Source organism: Gopherus evgoodei, chromosome 5, assembly GCF_007399415.2.
Source record: "Gopherus evgoodei ecotype Sinaloan lineage chromosome 5, rGopEvg1_v1.p, whole genome shotgun sequence".
NCBI classification, from domain to species: Eukaryota; Metazoa; Chordata; order Testudines; family Testudinidae; genus Gopherus; species Gopherus evgoodei.
In genome coordinates, this window is record NC_044326.1 from 19,248,715 (window position 1) to 19,266,483 (window position 17,769).

Below are 17,769 nucleotides of genomic sequence, written 5' to 3' on the forward strand. Positions count from 1 at the left end.
TATTTGCATGCATATAAGTGCTGGTACTTGCCTGCTAATGGGAGGGCTATTGCATGACAAAAGACCCTTAACAGTCTTCTCGCTTAATATGCAAACCACAACTGCTAGAGAGAGCAGAAAAAAAAAATTCTCTCTGGTTCCCTTTTAAAACCAAACTGTTTCTCTCTGCTAAAAAGCCCTTAGCAGAGAAAAGAAAAATATAATATTCCTACTGGATTCTGTCTATATCCCGCCGCTGCCACCATGTTATAACCTTATTCCCAGATTCTGGACCTTAGCGTCCAAAATTTGGGGGTTAGCATGAAAACCTCCAAGCTTAGTTACCAGCTTGGACCTGGTACTGCTGCCACCACCCAAAAAATTAGAGTGTTTTGGGGCACTCTGGTCCCCCTGAAAAACCTTCCCTGGGGACCACAAGACCCAAATCCCTTGAGTCTCACAACAAAGGGAAATAATCCGGATTCCCTTCCCCCCTCCAGGTGCTCCTGGAGAGATACACAGACACAAGCTCTGTGAAACTACGCAGAGTGAGTCCCCCTCTCCGTTCCCAATCCTGGAACAAAAGCACTTTCCTCTTCACCCAGAGGAAATGCAAAATCAGGCTAGCAATCCAACACACAGCTCTCCCCTTGATTTCTTCCTCCCACCAATTCCCTGGTGAGTACAGACTTAATTTCCCTGAAGTAAAGAAAAACTCCAACAGGTCTTAAAAGAAAACTTTATATAAAAAAGAAAGAAAAAATACAAATGTTCTCTCTGTATTAAGATGATACAACACAGGGTCAATTGCTTAAAAGAATATTGAATAAACAGCCTTATTCAAAAAGAATACAAATCAAAGCACTCCAGCACTGATATTCATGCAAATACCAAAGAAAAGAAACCATAGAACTTACTATCTGATCTCTTTGTCCTTACACTTAGAAACAGAAGACTAGAAAATAGAACTACTTCTCCAAAGCTCAGAGGAAACAGGCAGACAGACAAAAGACTCAGAGACACACTTCCCTCCACCCAAGGTTGAAAAAATCCGGTTTCCTGATTGGTTCTCTGGTCAGGTGTTTCAGGTGAAAGAGACATTAACCCTTAGCTATCTGTTTATGACAGTGCGGTACAAATCGCCTGTAATATCTGGCCAAGCCTAAGAAAGATTGGACCTATTTCTTTGACTTTGGGACAGGCCACTTTTGGATAGCATTCACTCTGGCCTGTAGGGGGTTGATAGTTCCTTGACCCACCTGGTTTCCAAGGCAAGTCACTCTATTTAGGCCTATTTGACACTTTTTAGCCTTAACAGTTAGTCCTGCCTCCCTTATGCGCTCGAAGACTTTTTGCAGATGCTCCAGGTGTTCTGGAAAAAATGGCCACATCATTAAGGTAGGCTATTGTAGATTCTCCCAATCCCACTAGGAGACCATCTACAAGTTTCTGGAAGGTGGTGGGTGCATTTCTCCTCTTATTGGCCCTTTTGGTCAGGTGCCCCCAGGTTATCTGAGTTTCTTAACCCTTTACAAGGTAAAGAGGGATTTTATGCTACTCTTTGCTGTATGTTTATGACAGGGACAAATGCCTCCTTTTGGAAAAAAAAGTTGGGACACCCAGGACAAGGCTTAAAAAAGGTACTGCCCCAGCCGAAACGGGATATGTTGTCACCCTAGAGAACTCTACTGCAAGATCACTAGAATTCTAATCCTTAAAGCAGTGGCTCTCAAACTTTTTTACTGGTGACCCCTTTCACATAGCAAGTCTCTGAGTGCGACCCCCCTTATAAATTAAAAACACTTTAAAATATATTTAACATCATTATAAATGATGGAGGCAAAGCAGGTTTGGGGTGGAGGTTGAGACCTCATGACCCCCCATGTAATAACCTTGCGATCCCCTGAGGGGTCCCGACCCCAAGTTTGAGAACCCCTGTCTTAAAGTCTATAATATCCTGCAAGCATATTAACAAAGGAAAGGAAAAATCCAGATTTAGAGATAAGAAAAAATTGTCTTATCCTTATACATAGGTAGAAATAACATGAAATAAAGCAATAAGTTACACAAAAAATTAAATAAAACAAATAATTATAAAACAAAGCTTCTCATCACCCTCAGAAGATTCAGTAGCCAATGGCAGCACCCAGAGGTGCAACAAATGAGCTAATGGGATTGCTTCCATCAAGTTGAGCACACCAGCCAACGGTTTCTCCCACATGAGCCATGTGCATGCATTGCATACATGTAGGGTGACCAGATGTCCCGATTTTATAGGGACAGTCCCAATTTTTGGGTCTTTTTCTTATATAGGAACCTATTACCCACCACCCCCGTCCCAATTTTTCACATTTGCTGTCTAGTCACCCTACATACATGTGAAATGAGTGCTGAGGGTGTGGGCCTAGTAGAGGTCGATAGGAGGAGTTCGAAGTAACACAAAGAGCGTGAGACAGTGAGCCACATTCACCATGACTTACACAAGCAAGGGAGACATTGCAGTGTGGAGGTGGTGTCAGCAGGCCCTCAGCCTCCTTTGAGCCTGTCTGGCAAGGGGATTGCGGTGTGTGGTTCTCCTCATGGTGCCATGGAATGGAGTGGAGGGAGGCAGCCCAGGCTGGGCTCTGGGCACCCTGGGAGAGGAGTGGCTGTTGATATTGAAGTTGGGGTGCCTGGGGCTCAGGCAGAAGTGGTGGGGAGCTAAGAGGGGGGAGATGGGGTGTGGAAGTGTGGGTGATGGGGCAGGGTGGATAAAACAAGATAACACAATGTTGTCAAAAAATAAAAACAAAAAAATATAAAAAAAATAAATAACTCAATTTCACAGGGCTCTAACTGTTGGAAATTCACAAGCAGTCCAAGTCCCAAAAGAGAGACTATCTAGAAACATATGAATCAAAGGAGGTCAGCGGTCTATAAAACCCACCAGCCAAAGGTTACCTCAGAGAAAAATTAGATGTCCAACCTGCATTTTTCTTTTGAAAGTATGGAGAGAAACACTAGCTGCAATGCAGATCTCTTCATATGCAGCTCTATTTTTTCTTGCTCATGAAGTGGAAACAGATCTGGCAGAATGTGCTCAAATATGAGGGAGTAGCTTTTCTACCGTTCTTATAAGACTCCACAAATGCTGCCAAGATACAGTAGATGATTGTTGCTTTTGAAACTTTGAAACTTTTGCTCTTGCCAGTGTTTTCAACTTAATCAAGTATCTGTTTTTGTGCAAGACTTCCTTGTGTCCAAAAAGAATTTAATGACTTGACAAAATAACAAGAAAATCAATAAGGTAGTAGTCTTTAGTTCAAAGGGCAGTTCCATTAGTTGACCCAAAATTTACTTCAGTTTCCAATTGGCCAACAGATTTTGATTGGCAAATGAAGCTTTAAGATCCCACTTGTGAACCTAAAAATATGAAGGTATGAAAACAAACTTCCTTTACCAGAAAACAGAGGGAACTTAACACAGCCACATGGACATGAAAGTGCTGAAATTAAGATCTTTAATGAATGTGCCAAATAAGAAGAAAAAACCAGGTTTTGACTGACACCATAAGGGCCTGTAACGTAGGCTGTCTGACCTAGTGGTTGGAGCTGGGAGTAGTGTCAGAGTTGTTGAAAAGCCAAGGGTCAAAGCCAGAAGTCCCATCCAGGGTCAAGCCGGTGTCAGAGTCAGCAACAGGGGTCAAGGTGAGGAAATAGGAACCAGGCATGGTAGGCAGTTGGAACAGGGATGAGGCATGGTAGTTATCAGGAACAGGGAGCATTCAACAGGGATGATTTTTCATGAAGAACAAGCACATGGATGCATTTCATGCTGGGGCTCTGTTTCTTTGTATCAGTCCAATGGCTACATCAGAGGTGTCAGCCTCAAGGACAAAGGGTAGGTTAAGGTCAGGGGAGACCAGCACTGGGGAACACGTGAAAGCTATGTTCAGGTGTTCAAAGGCCTGATGAGTCTCTAGTGGCCAGTGAAACCTTGCACATTTGTGGAGGATGACAGTTATAGAGGCTGTGACCTTTGAAAGTTTGGAATAAACTGTAAAACTGGCAAACCCCATGAACCTCTGGAGGTCTTGGATGCTCCAGGGTTCATCCCAATCCTGAAATGCAGATACCTTCTGAGGGTCCATCCATAGTCCTCCTTCTGACAGTATGAACCCCAAAAATTCAACAGATGATTGGTCAAATACAGACTTTTCCAGTTTTCCATATAACCCATGCTGGCACAATCATATTCACACTTCATGGACATGGTGGTCATGGCTTGCTTGACTACTGGAATAGATTAGAATATCATTAACTATGAAAACACAAACTTGTCTAGGATATCTTGAAATATGTCACTGATCAGGTGCTGGAAAGTGGCTGGAGAACTGGTAAGTTCAAAGGGCATTATCGAATACTCAAAGTGTCTATAACTTGTTCTAAAGGCTATCTTCCATTTGTCTCCTGCCCTGATTTGAACTAGATTATATGCTCCACTAATGTACATCTTAGCAAACACCTGTACTCAGTCCAGGATCTCTGGAATTAACAGTAAGGGGTACCAATTTCATATAGTTATTTGGTTCAGTACCCTGTAGTCTACACAGAATGAGAGCTTCCTTTCTTCTTCACAAAAATTTCTGGGGTGCCTGCGGGGGTGGTAGAGCAGTGGATAAAGCCTTTAGCTAGGTTTTCCTGGAGCTAATCCCTTACTATTGCTAGTTCTGATTCAGACATAGAATATACATGCAAACTGAATGTTGGCTCCGAGATTAATGTCGACAGGACAATTATAAACATGATGCAGGGAGAGTGAGTCTGCATTCTGTTTTTCAAAGACATTGTGGTAGTGCCAGTATTTCATAAGAAGATGCGGTCCATCATGCAGGGATGGAGTTTTTAGGTCCAAGACAGTTGCCACCACATAGGGGAATGTCTGGTTTACCAGACTAGAATCCTCTGCCTTGGTTTATTGGGTTTTCAGTTCTTGAATGAGAAGGCAATTCTTCCTGTGGAACCTTAATGGGAAAGTAATGACATATTGGATCATAGAATATGGTGATTGTGACAAATGAGCCAGGGTGCCCCTAAATTCAGGAAGAAATGTGGGGAGAAAATAAGGTTAGCTCATAAGGCTTCCCGGTGCTCCCCAATCACCATTTCCAGCAGTGCAGTCTCCTGTGTAACTAGGACCGATGCCAGTGGAGACCCATCTACTGTTTCTACCAGGTCTAAGGTAATGCTGAGTTGTAGTGGGAGACTGAGGACCTGGGTCATGAAAAAAATACATGAAATTGTCTCCCACTCCCGAATCAATGCCTATTTTATAGGAAAGGCCTACTTGACTTGCAGGATCTGCAATTGCAGGGGAATCTGTAGAAGTGGAGGTGGATGAGGAACTTCTAGGTTAGCATAATTTTGGGGTGTCTTCCTGATGGTTGCCAGCTTCGGGTCTCTGATTGGGTGTGGAGTTAGTTTCTTCCCTATTATCAGCTTAGCAAGGATTTTGTCAGGACACTTGGATACTACATGTCCTGGACTCCATAATAGAAGCAGAGGTTCTCCTGTCTTCTGCATTTTCATTCACGTGGGGATAGGCAGGGTCATCCAATGTCAGTTGGTATGGGCTTGATTGAGGCTGAGCTCACTTGGGCCTGAGGACTGACTGTTAGGTGAGTGAAGGAGGTAGGTAGGCTTATCAACCTATGTTCCAGTTGACGTTCATGCAGCCTGCTGTCTATCTGGATACACAGGCCTGGCAAGGCCTCTAAATAGGGAAGGGGGGTGGATCCACCCATGCCAGCTTGTTTTTTAGTTCTTTGCAAAGGGCAAGCCAAAATGGATGGAGGAGTTCAGCATCATTCCAGTCATCATCTATGACCTAATGTCTGAACTGGGTGACATAGGAAAAAGGGCTGATCCCAGGATTTGCTGGAGCTTTTGTAAGACAGTCTCTGTTATGCAGGCTTTGTGAGGGTCATCGGTGTTTAACAGTACCTAGGGAGCTAATACTGGCATCGAGAAGCAGAGTAAATTCTTCACTGCTGCAAATGCCTCTGTGTGACTCTCTGTATCTTGGGGAACACCCAGCATAACCCCATGTTCATCCTTGCAAAATGACTGTGTGGTATCCAATGCAAAGTCTGTCATGTTGGGTGTCTTTGGAAGGCTCATGATGCACTGAGCATTGTTGTTATAGTGATGTTATAGGCTGTAATTTCATGTATATAGTTATGAGGCTGAAATGTGTCTTCATGACTTAAAATAAGCACAGGCAAACACTCTCTAAGAGTATTTCATCAAGGCATGTATGGGACAAACCCAGCCCAGCCTCACAGGAACAAAGGATGCTGGCCTAGGCAGCAACAAAAGGATCTGTTGAACTCTCGCATGAGCCACCCCCCCTTCCTTTGGTCAGTTTGGGACTGCGATGAGGTAATGCTCACCTGACTCGGGGGTGGGGGCAAAGCCAAGAGGGAAGAAAAAACATGATAAAAGGGAGAGATGTTTGCCAAGCTCTTCCTCTCTCTTCCACCTACATCTACAGAAACCGCTACCAGCAAGTGACTGAAGTGCTGATCAAAGGGGAGAGCCTGAAGAGCAACCAGCCAGTCTGTGGTGAGACGCATCTAAGTTTGTAAGGGCACTGAAAGAGTTAAGATCAGCTTAGAATGTGTTTTGCTTTTATTTCATTTGACCAAATAGGACTTATGTTTTGACTTATAACCACTTAAAATCTATCTTTGTAGTTAATAAATCTGTTTGTTTATTCTACCTGAAGCAGTGCATTTGGTTTGAAGCATGCCAGAGACTTCCCTTGGGATAACAAGCCTGGTATATATCAATTTATTTGTTAAATTGACAAACTCATATAAGCTTGCAGCATCCAACGGGCATAACTGGACACTGCAAGATGGAGGTTCCCAGGGTTGTGTCTGAGATCAGAGATATTGGCCAGTGTCATTCAGTTGCACAATCCAAGGAGCAGCTTACATGCTAGAAGGTGTGTGTGAACAGCCCAGGAGCGGGGGTTCTCACAGCAGAGCAAGATAAGGCTGGCTCGCAGAGTCAAGGATTGGAGTGACCTAGCAGATCACTGGTCCAGATAATACCTTCAGGGAACATCACACTCTGGCATAGTTGGCACTGAGATCATATTTGGTGGATGCATTGATGCTAAAGTTGACAGTGTAGTTTCTGGAATCAGAGTCAACGGTGCCCATTCTGACACTAGAGTCAATGAGTGATGCTGGAGGAGGAATGCTTGTTTCTCTCTTGCACTCTAGTCGACTCCCTTTCCCCTTGCTTTACAGAGTTTGGGTGTGGAGCTCTTCCTCTGGTCAAATCTGGCATCAATCATTCATATATGCCTTGCCCAAGCACTTGAAACAACTGCTGTGCAGGTTCCTCACAGGCATAAGCTTTGAGCAGGAAGCACATGGTTTGAAGCCTAGTGATCAGGGCATGATTTGGTACTGGCAACAGAACCCCAAAATGGGGGAAAACAATATAAGCAAAGTGTTTAAACTACTAAAACTTACTAACTACAGTAACAACTAATTATAACTAGACTATGTACATAAAGTTTGAGAGAAAACTGCTCTAGCAATTGACAGGCGTTCCAATGACTGTTACAGTAGTAAGAAAAAGCTATCAGGGACTGGAGGTGGTTCTGCCCTTTATACCTGCATGCAGCGCTGTGCAGCAGCAGAAGTGCTTGAGCTGCCCAAGAGATACTGACGAGGGAAAAAGTTTCCCATGACTGTGCGCTGGGCACAGAGACACCAAGAGCAGAATGCACATGTGCAACTACTCAAAGAAGAATTTGTTCTCTATGTCTCATAGTATATGACTAAAGAAACATCCAATGAAATTTAAAGGTAGCAAAACCAAAACTGATAAAAGGAAATAGTATCTCACATAACACTTAGGCTGCAGAACTCATTACCAAGGATTCGTTGCTGAGGACAAGAACTAAACAAAATTCAAAGAGGGATTGGGACATTTATACAGATAACATCCAGTATTATTAATTTTAATGCTAACTAACAGAGTATATTAGCAAAGGAGATGAAACTTCATGTTTTAGGGTTTACACCCATTTCTAACTATTATGGATTAGATTACATCTGCAAGGGGGCTGATTGCCTCATATCTGCCTATCGTGAGATTTATCATACTTTCCTCTAAAGCATACTGTGCTGGCAACTGTTGGAGGCAGAATACTGGATTAAATGGACCATGGATCTAATCCAGTATGATAATTCCTATGTTCCTATGACACAAAAGACATAGGTTTTTCCATGGCTTTGTCTCCCAGTTTCTGAAATCAGAAGTAGTCCACATTTTTGTTGTTGACTGATACTGTCTGTGGTATCTCCTATCCTGGAATACAGACTGCTGCAAATTGTTGTTCAGTTCTCATTTCCTTGGAGACAGTTCTGAATGTTGAGTTTTCCCATGAATATATTCACAAGCTGAAAGTACTACACTCCAACTTTTCACTCAATTAAATGTCCAAAAGGCTTCCATTCTCAACTGACAGTTTAGGGTGCTACTTTGTTACATAAGTTAAAGCTGTGCAACTGTCACTCAGAGTGGAGGGACAAGGTGAATAAAGTAGGATCTTTTACTGGACAAACTTCTTCTGGTGAAAGAGACAAGCTTTTATGCTTACACAGAGCTCTTCTTCGGGTCTGAGAAACTAACTCAGAGTGGCAGTGGCAATTGCGAGGGTCACTAGGCATCTTATGGCTTATCCCTTATCCACAGTGCTCCTCTTGTATTCTAGAAATTTCCTAGTACCCACGTGCCACAAATTGGCCAGGAAGGCTTTCATAGTGATCCTGACTTCAGGAATTTCAGACAGAGATTTCCCTTATCTGCTCCATTTCATGACCTGAAGGACTGAATAGGTGAAGTGATTCCACACTGACAGAACAAACAAGTGAAAAGGCCTCATGTAAAAAATCGCTCACTTAGCTATATCTAAACAGGAGTCAAACTGTATGTGAATCCTAGGAGACCAAGGGCCTATCAAATTGTTGTAGCTGGATCTCAGTAGGGTCTGAAGTAGCTGCTTGATGTTTGTTGCTCTAAGGGAAGCAAGATACTCTCAAAGTATGAGCAGAGCCTAGCCTCAAGGTGTCAAATATTGTGAATGAGATAAAAGAATCTCATCCTAACTGTTCACAAACTCATGTTGTCAAAGAACCTCTCTCTCCTTGAGCCCAAAATCACCTTCTCTCTGCACTGAGATCTGCTGGAGATATCATACAAGTGGTGAAAAATGCAGATATCTTATCTCTGAAGGAGGCAATAATCATCCCAAAAAAAGGTTGACAAAGATTCTTGGAGCTGATGAAAGGCCAAAGAAAGATGAAAAATAGGGCTGTCAAAAGATTTTAAAAATTAATTGCAATTAATCACACTGTTAAACAATAACAGAATACCATTTAAATATGTTTGGATGTTTTCTACATTTTCAAATATATTGATTTCAATTACCACACAGAATACAAAGTGTACAGTGCTCACTTTATATTTATGTTTTATTACAAATATTTGCATTGTAAAAAACAAAGGAAATAGTATTTTTCAATTCAGCTAATGCAAGTACTGTAGTGCAATCTTTTTATCATGAAAGTTGAATTTACAAATGTAGAATTATGCATATAAAAACTGATTCAAAAATAAAACAATGTAAAACTTTAGAACTACAAGTCCACTCAGTGCTGCTTCTTGTTCAGAGAATCGCTCAGACAAACAAGTTTGTTTACACATTTGAAGAAGATAATACTGCCCGCTTCTTGTTTACAATGTCACCTGAAAGTGAGAAAAGGCGTTCACATTGATCTGTTGTATCTGGCATTGCAAGAAGCGCTAAAGATTCATATGTCCCTTCATGCTTCAACTACCATTCCAGAAGACATGCTGACGATGGGTTCTGCTCAATAATAATCCAAAGCAGTGCTGACTGATGGACATTCATTTTCATCATCTGAGTCAGATGCCACCAGCAGAAGGTTGATTTTCTTTTTTGGTGATTCGGGTTCTGTAATTTCCGCATTGGAGTGTTGCTCTTTTAAGACTTTTGAAAGCATTGCCCACACCTCGTCCCTCTCAGATTTTGGAAGGTACTTCAGATTCTTAAACCTTGGGCTGAGTACTGTAGCCATCTTTAGAAATCTCACATTGGTACCTTTTTTGCATTTTGTCAAATCTGTAATGAAAGTGTTCTTAAAACAAACATGCTGGGTCATCATCTGAGACTCCTATAACAAGAAATATATGGCAAAAAGTGAGTAAAACAGAGCAGGAGACATACAATTCTCCCCCAAGGAGTTCAGTCACAAATTTAATTAACTCATTTTTTTAATGAGCATCATCAGCATGGAAGCATGTCCTCTAGAATGGTGGCCAAAGTATGAAGGGGCATATGAATGCTCAGCATATCTGGCATGTAAATACCTTGCAATGCTGGCTACAAAAGTGTCATGCCTGTTCTCACTTTCAGGTGACGTTATAAATAAGAAGGGGGCAACATTATCTCCCATAAATGTAAACAAACTTGTTTGTCTTAGCAATTGGCTGAATACAAAGTAGGACTGAGTGGACTTGTAGGCTCAAGTTTTACATTGTTTTGGTTTTGAGTGCAGTTATGTAACAAACAAAAAAAAATCTACATTTGTAAGTTACACTTTCACAATAAAGAGATTGCAGTACGGTACTTGTATTATGAACTGAAAAATATAATTGCTCTTGTTTATCATTTTTACAGTGCAAATATTTGTAACAAAAAATAATACAAGGTGAGTACTGTACTCTGTATTCTGTGTTGTAACTGAAATCAATACATTTGAAAATGTAGAAAAATATCAAAAATATTTATTACATTTCTATTGATATTCTATTGTTTAACAGTGCAATTAAAACTGAGTAATCATGATTAATTTTTTTTGAGTTAATGAAGTGAGTTAATTGCGATTAAATTGACAGACCTAGTGAAAAGGCCTCATGTAAAGAGGGCTGTACATAAAAAAATGATGATTCCTATTCCAGCCACAGGCATCAAATGTCATCCCACAGAACTGTTCACTTAGCAGGGATCAATGTTTGTGCCATATTCAGAGAGAGACCAACAAAAGCTGCTGCCCCACTAATGAGATAGCCGCTGCTAATAGTTCAGCCTGTATATCTTGCAGCTGGAGGAAGACACTGGCAGAAAGGTGATGAACAAGTTGCACTTGCCTACTCCTAAATGGTCTACCACTGAGGTTGATCAGTCTGTGTCTTCCGAGGTGGAAGTATGAAGAGAGATGACAGAAAAAACGGGAAACAGACTGTCTCCAAGATCTGAGTCTGATGGTCTCTCATCAAACCAGACAGAGACAGTAGAGTGAGGGGCTTCTACCAAATGGAGGCAAAACCAGGGGTGGCTCTAGCTTTTTTGCTGCCCCAAGCATAGCAGGCAGACTGCCTTCAGTGGCGCGCCTGCGGATGGTCCCTGGTCCCGCAGATTCAGCGGCTTGCCTGCGGGAGATCCGCTGGTCCCATGTCTTCATTGTACCTGCCGCCCAACTGCAACCGAATCCACGGGACTGGCAGACCTCCCACAGGCAAGCCGCCGAAGGCTGCCTGACTGCCGCTCTTTGCAGGGACCGCCAGGGCGCCCCCTACAGCTTGCCGCTGGTGCCTGGAGCCGCTGCTGGGCAAAACATTGGCCTTTTGGCAGAGTTCCAAGCCATCTATCTACATTACCTCTACATCTATCTATAGGGAGCACTTTGGTGCCAAAACCTCTCCAGTGAACTGCCTCCATGAGTGCCTTTATTATTATATTATAATTATATTATTATAATTGGAGATATACCAATCGCCTAGAACTGGAAGGGACCTTGAAAGGTCATCGAGTCCAGCCCCCTGCCTCCACTAGCAGGACCAATTTTTGCCCCAGATTCCTAAGTGGCCCCCTCAAGGATTGAACTCACAACCCTGGGTTTAGCAGGCCAATGCTTAAACCACTGAGCTATCCCTCCCCCTGTGAGTATTTTACCTAGTAGTCTGTTCCAATGCCTGTCCCTAGGAATAAATGTTTTTAAAAAGCAAGGAAGGAATACTGAAAGTTAAAATATACCTAGGCAGCACACTACCAAGTTCAAGAGAGTCCCTTCTACAGGTGAGAAAACACCTGCCATTAGGTCTATCTTCCTGGCAATAACAAGGTAAGGTTCAGAGGAATTGTAAGAACTTCATAGCCAAAAATCTAGAGAATACGCCATTTTCCCTGAAAAACTCTGTAGTAGCTAAATAGAATTATAATCAGAATCTTTTCTATATTAAGCCTGCAAATACCAGGAGCAACTGAGTTCTTCACTAGCATTTTTATTCTTGATAAACAGTATCTACATTGGACAAAAATTCTCTTTAATTTCTGGCACAAGAAAACTAAAATGAGATCATGATGATTCTGAAAGTGAAGAAAAATGTTTAAGCAGATTACAAGTCTACTGATGCAACAATCAATAAATTGTATTCCTATAAAGTCTCACTATCATTACTGAAAAAAAACAAGGATGAAAACCATCAATGCAATAACAGGCCCCCAAGGTTATATGCCTGTAGAATGAGAGCATTAAACAGTTGTGCATGGTTTCTTATGTACAATATTTATTCGTAATAAACTGTCAAACAACTTTCTACTTAATATTTTTTAAAATGTAATTTACTGTGTTTCTCATTTTTGCTACACTTTTTTTCTGTTCCTGAGTTCACTTTTTCTTATCCTTCCTCTAATAGATTTTGATGTAATTTTTCCTTACTATCTCTTTCTATCCAGTTAGTCTTTTCTCTTTCTTGCACTGCACTGTGTGCTCTACCTGAGCCTCCATCATTTGATATTTTTTTTAATAGTTTCAACGGATAATATCTATGTTTATTTTTAAGCATTTTTTCTGTTTTATCAATTTAAATTTTCATAGTTGCAGGAAATTAAGGAGGGATAAGAAAAGGGGAGATCAGGATTGTTTAATAACAATAGACGTTGAGATTCAAAAAGTTAAAGCTTTATAACTATTATAAAAACAAATTGTTAACATCATGTGTCAAAATATACAAAGTAAATCCTTAAATCAAACTAAGTTCACAAGCAGCATTTTTCTTACTTTGCCTATATGTAAATTTCTATTATTGATGGAAATATTTTTTCATTTGTGTGTGGATGATCTGATGATTACCAACATTTACTGAATAAACTTTAATCCTTCCAAGCCTGTCTATATTTTTGTCTTTCCAACTTCATTCCATTAAATGTCTCTCTATTATGTCATTTTTCCAAGTTATGCCATCATTTTTTCTCACCTTCCCAGCCTTTCATGCATACAGTTAGCCAAATGTACCAGACACATCATAGCCATAGAACTAAACTAAGACAAGGGACCCCCCAATGTCCAGAAGCAATTCCCAAGAATACTTACTGGTAGTCAGCAGAAAGCTGCCTGGAAAGCTGGCTGCCAGCTCTCCTCCTGATTTCCAGATATTAAGTTGCATCAAAAGACAGATAGAAATACACTAAACTTTCTTAATATTACTTTTCCTTACATTATTGCTGTAGAAGCCACAGGGATGTTACTTGATCATGAATATCAGTGAGGTCATCCATAAGACAGCTCTCTCCATCATATGAAAAAGTTTGAGAATTTCTGATCTAAGTAAATCGGACTGTAAATTTGAATCAAGTTTAAAACTTAAAAACAACAAATAAATACGAGTTCATTATGCTAGCAAATTCTAAACTAGGTATATGTTTAAAAAATCTTTTAGTTCTCACCACAACTTCAGAAGTGGATTGAAGATGCTGCATCTCAGTTCTGGGAATTTTCTCACACAGCATATGGAGCTTTAGTTTTTCAAACAATACCTATATTAACAAAAATTATATATTTCAAGGTGATGGAAATGTTTGAAAATTGAAACATAATGGAGCATTACTATTGTGCATCTGGCTTTAAATTCTATAGAAAACAAAAAGCATATTGTATCAAAGGGAACAAAATGGGGAAAAATTGTTAGATATTTGTTAAAAATTGTTGTATTTATCAAAAGCAAACAGGCTTCTTCTTTAATTTTAAAGATGCCTAAAACAGATAAGTCAAATGCATTGCTATTGCCATGACCTGGGTGAAACCTTGTTATGGGTTGAGTTAAAACCCCACTGAGACTGACAAATGTGAACTCACCCTTCAGTTAACATGACAGAAAGCATAAGCCCCCACCTAAGACAAATGGTGCGTGGTGAACCTGCATAGGAACTTTCAGCTGAATATTTTTTTTGGAGTGTGTGGTTGTGCATGTGTGTGTGAAGGCAGATCACACAGAAACAGAGAACAGGCAAGACCAGAGGGAGAGGGAAAGACAAGAAAGCCAGTTTGGAGGTTGGGAGCATGGTGTGATGCTAGAAAAAGCTAGCGAAAGAGCTTTTGGATCTGGTGTTGGCCAACAAGGCCTAGGGACTTAAGCTAAGAAATTGCTCCTTTTGTTCTTGGTTCCTTCTGCATTCAGAGACACAGGACTTTATACGTTCCTTGTTAAAAAATAAACAAGACTTCATCAAAGAAAATACCACACTCCATCAGTTTCTTCTTCCAGCTGGAAAATCCCCAGGGCCCCAAACTTTGCTCAGGTCAAAAAGGGTAAACGCTATGTTTGTGAGAAAGCTGATGACATATCCTCCATCATCATCATCATCATCCAATGATATAACTAGTACAATAAGAACAAGATTTTCAAGGTTTTGAGCATTACTGCTTCATAATCCCTCTCCATGAATAATATTTTTAGTGTTAATAATTTAAAGAAAAGTAGCAATCTAAACAGTACCTCTCTCAGCTGACTACTGCTGGTCAATAGGAATTGTTGTCCAGCAGCTCGATGGGCTTCCTGCTCAAGCTCTTTCAATCGCAACTATAAAATTGGTACATCATAATTATTCCACTTGAACTACTTTGTTCAATTTACAGTTACAGTCTAATTTAACAAGCATTCAGGACTATTTTTACTTACTTGCAATTTGATCACTGTATGTGTCACCATTGTTGGCTATCTATGTTTAGTTTCTCATAATTATCAATGATTTGGAAAGGGGCTGAGTAATACTTAGTGACTAGCAAAATTTGCAGTGGACCAAGTTATTTAGGTTAGTCAGGACCAGAAAGGACTGTGAAGAACTTTAGAGATCTACACCGTCTAGGTGAATGGGAAACATGATGGCAAATGAAGTTCAGTGTTGATAAATGCAAAGGAATGCACATTGGAGGGAAAAATTAAAACTACTCATGCACTTTACAAATTTCTAAATTAATTGTATTAACTCAGGAAAGGGACCTAGGTATTATTATGTGGACTGCACAGTGAAGACCTCTGCTGAATGTGCGGTTGCAGTCAAAAAAATAAACAAGATTTTAGGATCCATAAGAAATGAGATGGAGAATTATACAGAAAATATTACAATTCCATTACATGAATCAATGATGTGGCCGAATTCACAATACTCTGTTGCAGCATTTATCACCTCATCTGAGAAAGGATATTACAGAATTAGAACATGCTCACAGAAGGGCAATAAGAATGATCAATGTAATGGAAAAACTCTCATATGAAGAAACTGAAAAAAAAAATGGAATTGTTTACCTTAGAAAGAAGACAAATGGGAGGGGATGAAATAAAGTGTATGAAATAATGAATATTATAAAGAAGGTAGATCAGAAACTTCTCTTCTCTTTCTCATTGCCTTGCAACATAAGAACAAGGGACATTCCATGAAATTAAAAAAGTGTAGGAAATTCAAAATTGATAAAGTATCAGAGGGGTAGCCGTGCTAGTCTGGATCTGTAAAAGCAGCAAAGAATCCTGTGGCACCTTATAGACTAACAGACGTTTTGGAGCATGAGCGTTCGTGGGTGAATACCCACTTCCTCAGATGTATGATAAAAATACTTTTTTCATACATTGTGCAATAAGACTGTGGAACTCATTGTAACAGGAAATTGCTGAGGCCAAAAGCTTTGCAACTGTTAAAAAGGGACTGGATATTTATGTGGATAACAAGAATATCCACAGATATAATTACTGATGAAAAACTGTAAGTAATATTAAATCTCATGCTGCGGGGCTTAAGCTAATCTCTATAGAACAGGATGAACCCTAACATGGAGGCAAACTGAGAAATATTTTACCTGATAACAGAAACAAAATTATCAGTTTCTCTTCTGATTCATCACAAAGGAGTAATGCCTGTGGACTTTGGAGGTGATTTTATGTTGTTTCTAGAGGCTCCAAGACTAATCTCCACCATTCAACTCAACCCACAGAAAAGTTCTTCCAAAGCTGTAAAAATTCTTCAACCGCCAATTATTAGCATTAAACAACAACTTTAAATTATATTGCCTAACTTTAAGGCAAATATATGCTTAAGTCCTTGTGATGGGGTGTTCACCCCACATTTGCCTTGAAAGAATTAATGCAGACTGAGAAGGGGGCTAATTAACCCAACAGGCCATAGCTAGGAGGAATCAGGTGGCTAAGCAATCTCCTGACTGAATGAGGAAGCCCAGCTGAGGGGGAACGAGCTGGGCTAGGATAATAGTCAGGAAATTGGCAGCAGAGGGGGACTGCTGGGAATGTCTACAGTCACTCTCTGGGAGAAGGGAGATGCATTTGGGCTGGCAAACCCGGAAGGTAGGATAGGGATCAGGGAAAGGCCATAAGGTTTCAAAGGGATTGGTAACTGGTTAAAAGTTAGGAAACAAAGGGAAGGAATAAATCATCAGTTTTCAGAATGGAGAGAGGTAATTAGTGGTGTCCCCCAGTGGTCTGTACTATTCAACATATCCATAAATGATCTGGAAAAGGGGGCAAAAAGAGAGGTGGCAAAATTTACAGATGATACAAAACTGCTCAAGATAGTTAAGTCCCAGGCAGACTCTTAGCCCTTTTTCCCTACCTATCAGCTTACATGGGCTGAAAGCCAGACAGGCATAATTCCCATTACTCCTGTGAAGTTCTGCTTCAGGCTACAGTGCAACAGACTTCTCTGCATACCCAAATATTGAGCAGAGTGGGGGAGGAGCAGTGAGCCTGACACAGAGCACAGTGAGAGCTTCTGCGTATGACAAAAGCTGCAGCAAACACTCCCTCACAGTGAGAAGGAAAAAAAGCAAGACTTTATACCTTTATTTTTACACCACTTGCTCGTTAACAATATGCGTTGCTGCCTTCTGAAGGGGACACTTGCTTTTTGGAACTTGGAGTCTCTGGAGTCTGCAACACTTGTTCAAAAGAAAGCTGCTAGTAGTTTTCCTCTCCCTGGGAATCCCTTACATCAAGCCTTTCTACAGAGGAGTCATTGCTTTGGATGGTGGTCTAGAACTCTGCATGCCTAAATGACTCAGAGCCCATTGTGCTAGCAAAGGCACGGTCAGCAGCTTGCAGCAGGAAGACATAACTTGATCTCTGAGGCTCCTCAAAGCTCCCTATAGAAACTCTTAGACTTAGCCTGATGCTTGCAGGGCTTTACTGCTGCTATGGTGGGAGGCAGAGGGAACCCACAAGAGAGGTGGCTGCATTGGAGAAACCAGAGAGCTAGAAATTCAAAACTCCAGTGATTCCTCAATTCTTGACAGAGAAAACAAAGGCAGAAATTGAAAGGAAGTCACCACTGCATTAAAAAAAGTAAAAAATACAATTATACAACAAAGTGGTGAGGAGAAACTGAACCACTAACTTGTTCCACAGCCAGAGGCAGAAATTC

The 17,769-nt window shown here is 40.7% G+C and overlaps 1 protein-coding gene across 1 annotated transcript in view; it reads right to left on the bottom strand.

Moving 5' to 3' along the window:
• Positions 1 to 17,769, bottom strand: part of POLN (DNA polymerase nu) — a 197,903-nt gene that overhangs the window by 128,660 nt on the left and 51,474 nt on the right. Inside the window, exons 8-9 of the mRNA XM_030563754.1 lie at positions 14,841 to 14,924; positions 13,792 to 13,881 (exon numbers count right to left, since the gene is read on the bottom strand). Of these exons, the coding sequence (XP_030419614.1) occupies positions 13,792 to 13,881; positions 14,841 to 14,924 (174 nt within the window). The remainder of the gene's footprint in view (positions 1 to 13,791; positions 13,882 to 14,840; positions 14,925 to 17,769) is intronic.